Source organism: Osmerus eperlanus, chromosome 9 (assembly GCF_963692335.1).
Source record: "Osmerus eperlanus chromosome 9, fOsmEpe2.1, whole genome shotgun sequence".
Taxonomy (NCBI): Eukaryota; Metazoa; Chordata; class Actinopteri; order Osmeriformes; family Osmeridae; genus Osmerus; species Osmerus eperlanus.
Genome location: NC_085026.1, coordinates 15,507,268 through 15,516,204, shown reverse-complemented (window position 1 = coordinate 15,516,204; position 8,937 = coordinate 15,507,268). Strand labels below are relative to the sequence as shown.

Below are 8,937 nucleotides of genomic sequence, written 5' to 3'. Positions count from 1 at the left end.
GAACACCGATACTGAGAAGGAAGAACGTGACACAGAAGAGGACTCTGAATTAGAGGGCTTGTTTTATGTTCCTACAAGGAGTACTGCTGCCTCATCCAAACCCCTACACCTCAGACACAAAACCGAGAGTCTGAGGGCCATTCTCTCCAACGTAGCTGAACTTCTGTCCAGGTCACCGCCTCCTTTGAACTTTGCCCTCGACAGTTCATTCTTCGCCCAAGCTCACACCTCTCTCGACACCACCTCTAGCCCCACCAGCATCACAGGGACAACTTCCCCTCTGACATCTGACCTTAAGAGTCCTGTACATGAGCCAGTTCCCACCTCCACCACCACAAGCTCCCGGTCCCAACCCCAACCACCTTCACCATCCGGGGCAGGGATTGAGGATCACCAAGGGTTTCAGGTCAACTTTTGCCTGGAGGTGGAGGAGGACTGGCTGGAGTCTGACTCTCCTGCCTCCACCCATCCCTCTCCTCCATATCCTGCCTCTACTGGTGTGATGACTGAGGCTCATCCCTGTGAGAACCAGTATGAAGAACCTCTACCAAATGCCTCCACCCACAGACGGAGCAAGCCCAGTCCTCCGCAGAGACCTCATCCACCCTCCCCACCTCCAGCTAGTCATGTAGAGGGGGAGGACACAGCTTCATTCAGCCCCAGCTGGGACGAGGTCTTCGGGGACGAGGGAGATGACGACCTCAGGGACGATGGAGGGATTGTCGACGTGGAGGATGTGGAGGTTAAGAACGACACTACGAAAGAGGACATGGACCTGACGGATGATGTTATGGATGAGTTTGTGGACTTCAAGGAGCCTTGCCTGCCCTCTACCCCCACAGCCCTCCCTCCCAGTCCCCCTGGCCCACATCAGGGTGCAGCCAGGCTGGATGAGAGCATGGACCTGTTTGGGGATGACGAGGTCTTCCTTGAGATGAGCCTTCCTGATATCCCTACACCTGCTAGAACTGCCCCACACACACCTGCTACACACACACCTGCTACACACACACCTGCTACACACACACCTAGAACCTCCCCACACACACCTGCTATACACACACCTGCTACACACACACCTAGAACTGCCCCACACACACCTGCTACACACACACCTGCTATACACACACCTGCTACACACACACCTAGAACCGCCCCACACACACCTGCTACACACACACCTGCTATACACAGACCTAGAACTGCCCCACACACACCTGCTACACACACACCTAGAACTGCCCCACACACACCTGCTACACACACACCTGCTATACACACACCTGCTACACACACACCTAGAACCGCCCCACACACACCTGCTACACACACACCTAGAACCGCCCCACACACACCTGCTACACACACACCTAGAACCGCCCCACACACACCTGCTACTCATACACCTAGAACACTCCTTCACACCATGAGTAACACCACACACACACACGGGACCACAGGATCACACACAGGGAAACCCACACACGCACTCAACGTATCACATAGTGTCACACGCACACCAGATACCAAGACCATTCCAAGCCCCACACACGAACCAAACTGTACAAATATATCCCCCACATCCATGGCTCAGGAAAGGAAGGGAGAGACAGATGGAATGGAGGGATGGCACAGAGGAGAGACCGAGAGAGACCTGGCCGTGCTGGACCACAGCTCTCCCCCAGCCCAGCACTCTGAAGGCTTCAACCTCTCTCAGGACTTTTTCTCCGTGAACTTTGACCTGGGGTATTCTCTGGAGGACTCTGAGGAGGAGGGGGAGGAGGAAGCAGCTGCTTCCACACATAGTGCCTCCCTGCTGGGGCAGGAAGTCCAGGAGGACCCCCTCTCCCAGGCGCTGGACCAGAAGATCCCCGGCTCCTCCACTCCTTCTGGTGGCTTTCCCAGAGCGGGCGTGTTCAGGCTGTCCACTCCGCTGGCGGGCCCTGGAGGAAACAGGAAGTCGACGACATCGCCTCTGACCTCCAAGCCGGGTGCTCTCCCTTCTCCAATCACGTCACTGGGAGTGAGACGAGCTCTCGTGCCCCTCCCCCACAGCCCCTCTGGCCACGCCCCCTCATCATCTGTCCTGAAGCGGAAGCATCAGGAGGGCGGGGAAAGGGCGGAGTCTGGGGAGAGGGCGGAGTCTGGGAAGAGGGAGGAGTCTGACAGGATGGAGGACAGCGTGTGTCAGGGACTTCTCCAACACACAGGTCAGTCAGTCTCTACTAGTGGGAGAGAGCGTGTACTTGTTGGCACAGGTACTTGATCCTAGAGTTTAAATCTGTTAGGTATTTGTTAAATATATTACTGGCAAATATATTTCTTTGTATAAATCTGTAGTACTGGTTAGTACAGGTACTAATGCAGTTCAGGTGTGTGATTGTGTTCCTGTGTCCCACCTGTCTCCAGTCCTGAGCAGCAGTGACAGTGACGAGGAGGTGATTGGTCGTAAACGGGGTCGCCAGATCAAGCCGGCCAACCCGCTGTCGTCTCCTGAGGATGTGGTGAGTGTCTGTTAAACCTTGAGCTGTACGTGGTTGGCATGGTAACCGGCAGCTTGCCGTGTCCCTGATAGTTTTTTCTGTTCCCTTGTTCGCCCTTCATTCCTTTTGTATTCCTTTTTTATTAGTATATTTCTGTTCTGTATATTTTTCCTGTTCTTGCCTCCTGCAGAGCCACAAGTAGTACCTACTAGTATTTGCGTTTTTTTTGTTGACTTTTCATTGTCTTCTTGTTTGCATTTAGTCCTTGATTCCCAGCATTATTAGTCCCAGATGGGCTGCTGTAGCCCTCTGTGTTGTTAACGCTCTGCTGTGCCTCTCCTCCAGTCCAAGTCTCACCTTCAGGAGATGGACTCTCCCTTCCTGGTCACCAGGAAAAGAGCTGCCGCTATCAACATCGTAAGACTGACAGCTCCAAGCTTCTTTCACACAAACATATCAAAGTGTTCATTCAACACCAGGAGTGTTCATTGTACTCGTCGAGTGTTTATTTGTGTCAACTCTCATGATGTGGACCGGTTTTGAATGAACAATTGTGTAGATGTAGTTCTTTTTGATCACACCATGTTAAGGTGCCCAGGTACTCTCGTACAGACCGTGGTTGGCTAGGCTTTGCTCCATGAGTCCTACCTGTGTGTAACAGCGCTGTGTGTGTAACAGTGTTGTGTGTGCTCCAGTCAGGTGAGACCCAGCTGGAGGTTCTGTCAGACGATGACTTCCAGACCAATATGTCGGTCCTCCGCCCCCCCACCAGACCCCCCCGCCCCCCACATCTCCACGGGAACAAGCCGTCCGCCAAGGTCAGACCAGGCTACTTATCGCTTCATGTGGATTCGTACCTGTGTAGAATGTTCCGTACCTGTGTAGAATGTTCCGTACCTGTGTAGAATGTTCAGTACCTGTGTAGAATGTTCCGTACCTGTGTAGAATGTTCAGTACCTGTGTAGAATGTTCCGTACCTGTGTAGAATGTTCCGTACCTTTGTAGAATGTTTCGTACCTGTGTAGAATGTTCTGTACCTGTGTAGAATGTTCCGTACCTGTCAAGTGTTGCTGAGGGGTCCTGCTCTGTTGACTCCTCCTCCACACTCCCAGAATGCCGTGCGACGAGGGGGCTGTCAGTTCCTGGACGAGGAGGCGGAGCTATCTGAGGAGGAGGAGGGTGGGGCTGTGTCCTCGGATGAAGACGATGATGATGATCAGAACCACTCCCTGGAGGGCTTTGTTGTGGACAACACACACCTCTCACAGGGACTCAATGGTACAATGGCTCATACACACACATGCTAATTCAGACACACACTCACACATCCACCCACACACACAGTAAAACATACATACATTCTCATACACTCTCGCTCTCACACACACTGACATGGCTGTCCCCTGCCTGTGCCAGACTCGGAGATGCATGGGGTGTATCTGAAGTCCGTGAGGAGTCCTGGTCTGGCTGGGAGGTGGAAGATGCTCTCCAGACAGCAGCAGCAGCAGCGCATGGACATCTTCTCCCAGGTACTGGGACTCCCACTGTCCTGATCCAGGGCCCATTATACATCATACCTACTAATACAAACTGCACAGGAGTAGAACTCAGCTGACAACAGCCCTGAAATTGCATTTCATTTTTGGGAGAAATGTCTAGTCCTTCCGATTGCTTCCTCAGAGCTTTCATCTGTTCTATTCGTCTGCCTGTCCTCCCCACGCACCTCACATGAAACCCCCTCTTCTCCTCCCACCTTCTCTCCCTCGCCACAGGTGCCACAGCTGGATGAGTCATACGAGGAGGACAGCTTTGTGGTTCACGGAAGCGATGATGAAGACCAGGAGGAGGAGGAAGTGGAGGAGGAGGAGGAGGAGAGGGGTGCAGGGTTGGGGCGGGTGGAGCTGATCCCTGAGGACTCGTACGTTGAGGGGAGGAGACAGTACCCGACCAGACGCAGGGCCTTCATCAGACAGGCCCGGGCAGGGGCGGGGGCCGGAGCGCTGGCGGGCGATCCCCGAGTCCAAACCAAGCGCTCCCGCATCGTTCGCATGGAGGACTCCAGTGAGGAGGAGATGGAGGAGGAGAGGCGCAGGAGCAGGAAGGAGAGGAGAGGGGTGGACGAGGAGGAGGACAGGAGCGTGGAACGTCTCCGATCTGAGAGGGACTCTACTGCCCTCTGCAGGACGGTGGAGGTGCATCAGGGCCAGGCGTGGATGGTGAAGAAGCCCTCCCAGCCCCGGGCCTCCTCCTCCTCCTCTTTATCCTGCACAGCAGCACAGTCGTCCTCCTGTCACCCTGATGCTCCCAGAGCACTGTCTCTCAGTGCAAGACTGGCTGCTTCAAAGGCCTCTTCTCTGCCCTCCTCCACAGCCAAACCTCCTCCTCTCCCCTCCTCCACAGCAGCTCCCCCCCCTCCTCTCCTCTCCTCCTCCAGCAGGGTCCACTCTGGGAGTGTGCTGAGGCCTGACCCGACCAAGGACCAGCAGGAGGAGAGGTATCAGGACCACACTCATATCAGATAACTCATCGAATCATAGTCTAATCATCGTCTAATTGGCGTCTAATCATCTAACGTCATTTTGTTTTGAATGGGTTGTTCCGGAAGTCGTGGTTGTGACAGGGTGCTGTTCTGGCGTGTTCTTTAGCGGAGCCTCTTTCCTGTCCATCAGGTGTCGTCTAAGGTTCCAGAACCAGGCTCTTCTCTCCGAACAGCTGGACTTTGAGGAGTCTGAGTCTCTGCTGAAATCTTGGAAACCTCCTCAGGTAAACATAAGTAGTTATTCAGCCGTAAACCCACAGATACCTGGTGGCATCACATCACAAAAATAAGATAAAGTTATCTATAAAATTATTGTTATTGTTTTCGCCCTCCAGGCCACCAGCCTCTCGTCCCCCTCGGTCAGCCTGGCTCAGGCTTCTGTCAGACAGGCAGCAGCCCCAGGCGAGCCCCAGGCTGCGTGCGGCCCTGTCTCTATCCTGGTGGACGGTCGCTCCATCAGTAGTGGTGTGGATGTGGTCACCTGCCTGCGTCAGAGGCATGGCGCCTGCGTGCAGGTGGCCTCTCTGGGCGGCTGCGACTTCATCCTCAGCAACCGCATGGCCGTGCAGAGGCTCAGCCAATCGGATCTGGCCTCCATGCCGAATCGCAAACGGCTGGTGGAGAAGATGGCCGTCCTCCAGGGTCTCTTCGACCGCATCTGTGTTGTTGTGGAGAGGGAGCGCACCAAACCTGGTCAGTCCTGCCTTTGACTCTTCCTCTCCTCTCTCTACTCACACAACACACTATCCCTCTACCTCTCTCTCTCTCTCCCCTCTCTACTCACACAACACACTATCCCTCTACCTCTCTCTCTCTCTCTCTCCCCTCTCTACTCACACAACACACTATCCCTCTACCTCTCTCTCCCCTCTCTACTCACACAACACACTATCCCTCTACCTCTCTCCCCTCTCTACTCACACAACACACTATCCCTCTACCTCTCTCTCTCTCTCCCCTCTCTACTCACACAACACACTATCCCTCTACCTCTCTCTCCCCTCTCTACTCACACAACACACTATCCCTCTACCTCTCTCTCTCTCCCCTCTCTACTCACACAACACACTATCCCTCTACCTCTCTCTCTCTCCCCTCTCTACTCACACAACACACTATCCCTCTACCTCTCTCTCTCTCTCCCCTCTCTACTCACACAACACACTATCTCTCTACCTCTCTCTCTCTCCCCTCTCTACTCACACAACACACTATCCCTCTACCTCTCTCTCCCCTCTCTACTCACACAACACACTATCCCTCTACCTCTCTCCCCTCTCTACTCACACAACACACTATCCCTCTACCTCTCTCTCCCCTCTCTACTCACACAACACACTATCCCTCTACCTCTCTCCCCTCTCTACTCACACAACACACTATCCCTCTACCTCTCGTCTCCAGGTGAAACAGTGAGGCCGTTCCAAAGAACCCGTTACTATGACAACACCCTGGCGGCGCTGGTCCATAGCGGGGTGAGGTTGCTTTGGAGCGACGGCCCGGAAGGGACGGCAGGCCTGCTGATAGAGATGAGCCAGCTGGAGCGTAGAAAGGGTCAGGCCATATCCGTGCCCCTAGAGGTCAAAGGTCAACACAGACAGCAGGCACTCCAGTTCTACTTGACCCTGCCCTGCGTCAGCTACGTCACTGCCCTCAACATGACTCTCAGCTTCCGATCTGTGGCCCAGCTGGTCAACAGGTAGGAGAGTTGGTGTGTTGTGGGTGTAACATTTGACTGTGTTTGACATTGCATTAGGGAAACCAGGGCTTGGCTATTATGGCTACCATATCACATCAGATCACCTCTTTGCTCCTCTCCTCCAGCTCCCTGGCTGTTCTCCAGAAGGGAGCATGTGTGAGCTGTTCCAGGGCCGAAGAGATTTTCCGCTGTCTGCACTACTCCTGCGACTCCGCCCTCATGACCTCCACCACCTCCACCACCACCAGGAACCTCCTGTAGTCTGTCAGAGCACCACCACCTCCAGGAACCTCCTGTAGTCTGTCAGAGCACCACCACCACCAGGAACCTCCTGTAGTCTGTCAGAGCACCACCACATCCAGGAACCTCCTGTAGTCTGTCAGAGCACCACCACATCCAGGAACCTCCTGTAGTCTGTCAGAGCACCACCACATCCAGGAACCTCCTGTAGTCTGTCAGAGCACCACCACTTCCAGGAACCTCCTGTAGTCTGTCAGAGCACCACCACATCCAGGAACCTCCTGTAGTCTGTCAGAGCACCACCACATCCAGGAACCTCCTGTAGTCTGTCAGAGCACCACCACATCCAGGAACCTCCTGTAGTCTGTCAGAGCACCACCACTTCCAGGAACCTCCTGTAGTCTGTCAGAGCACCACCACATCCAGGAACCTCCTGTAGTCTGTCAGAGCACCACCACATCCAGGAACCTCCTGTAGTCTGTCAGAGCACCACCACATCCAGGAACCTCCTGTAGTCTGTCAGAGCACCACCACATCCAGGAACCTCCTGTAGTCTGTCAGAGCACCACCACTTCCAGGAACCTCCTGTAGTCTGTCAGAGCACCACCACATCCAGGAACCTCCTGTATGTCAGAGCGCAGCTTCTGTAGGCCGTCTGTGTCTCTGTGGACCTGAGGAGACAAGGAACAGTGGTCTCCTGGGAAACCATCTCCCCCACTTACCTCTTCCTCTCTTGCTGTTTTTGCACACAGGAATTAAGATTTGATCAAAGTTTATACTTGAGAAAACTTGAATATGTTTACTGTACATTATTTTTTTCATAAAAAAAATATATTTGTGAAAATACTACACGTTTCCTTTTTCTTCTTTTTTTTCTCAAATAATGGTGTAATCACTTTGTAAAATAAATTAAAAATATAAATCAAATATGCCATTCACATTTCTGTAATAAAACAAAAATCCCTGTTTTTCTATTAGTCTGTTCGTCTTGTTTTATATAAACATCAATATTGTTGTATCGATTACCTTGGCCTTTAGTTAAACTGTGAGAGAAAGCTGGTGTGATGGACTACAGCTGTCATTTCCAACCCCGGAGCTGATTCATCTCCCACAAGGCCCGTCCTCGATGGAGATAAGCTGTCCTGCGGTGAATGGGCTGTGTTAGAGGGGTGGGATGGGCTGGTCTGTATCACGCTGCACAAGAGAGACAGCTAGTGGTGAAACCTCAGACTTCCTGTAAGGGCCAATGGAATAAAGACAAGGATGGAGGTCAGATGTTTGATTGGTCGGACAGGAAGACAACAAGGGGGTTCACATACGTCATCGGTTTTCCAACGGGGGTACGCAGACTCTCTTCAGGGGGTACGCGAGAAAAAACCTGTAATGGCGAACAAAACATTATATTTACTATAATTAATTAATGTTTAATCTCTTCTATAAACTTCAGATGCGTTGATGATGGTTTCAATTGCGATCGATGTAGAACAAGATCAGAAAAAGAGAAAGAAACACGAAGATGTAGAAGGCGTGTTGACAGACATGAAGATAGAGGGAGAGATGGACAGATAGAGTGTTTGGCGAAAGGGTTCGGAGAACGAGGAAGGGAAGGTAGAACAAAGGGACGCAGAGAGAGAAAGCGCCTGGTCCTAATAACAGAGATACGCTCTGAAGCCTGTATTTCATCCTTCCAAATGCCACGTTTTGCATAAAGTTCAGATTGGCTGCAGGATCACCAGGGAGACGTCAGCCCTGTTCTATGGCGTTTCCTGTCTCCCGAACCACCGTGGACACCCGCTTGCTGATGCACATACGTAGGAACACACAACCTCTCTTCATCTCTCATCTCAATTCCCTTTCAGGCCTTTATCCCTCTGTCTCCCCTCTCTCTCCCTATCTCCCTCAGATGTGTGTGTTCTCCCAGATGTCATTAGACTAGAGGACCAGAGGGGAGACCTCTCCTCACTCTCTCCTCCCTC

General features: G+C 52.7%; 1 protein-coding gene across 1 annotated transcript in view; it reads left to right on the top strand.

Annotated features, from left to right (window-relative positions):
• fancm (FA complementation group M) overlaps window positions 1-7,919 on the top strand; it is a 35,872-nt gene extending 27,953 nt beyond the window's left edge. Inside the window, exons 13-25 of the mRNA XM_062469560.1 lie at window positions 1-998; window positions 1,080-1,108; window positions 1,199-2,210; window positions 2,410-2,504; window positions 2,829-2,900; window positions 3,179-3,301; window positions 3,596-3,761; window positions 3,900-4,012; window positions 4,256-4,977; window positions 5,153-5,246; window positions 5,358-5,715; window positions 6,427-6,721; window positions 6,847-7,919. The exon at window positions 1-998 is cut by the window's left edge and continues 497 nt beyond it. Coding sequence (XP_062325544.1) covers window positions 1-998; window positions 1,080-1,108; window positions 1,199-2,210; window positions 2,410-2,504; window positions 2,829-2,900; window positions 3,179-3,301; window positions 3,596-3,761; window positions 3,900-4,012; window positions 4,256-4,977; window positions 5,153-5,246; window positions 5,358-5,715; window positions 6,427-6,721; window positions 6,847-6,982 — 4,213 coding nt within the window. The 3' untranslated portion in view covers window positions 6,983-7,919. The remainder of the gene's footprint in view (window positions 999-1,079; window positions 1,109-1,198; window positions 2,211-2,409; window positions 2,505-2,828; window positions 2,901-3,178; window positions 3,302-3,595; window positions 3,762-3,899; window positions 4,013-4,255; window positions 4,978-5,152; window positions 5,247-5,357; window positions 5,716-6,426; window positions 6,722-6,846) is intronic.
• The last annotated feature ends 1,018 nt before the right edge of the window (window positions 7,920-8,937 follow it).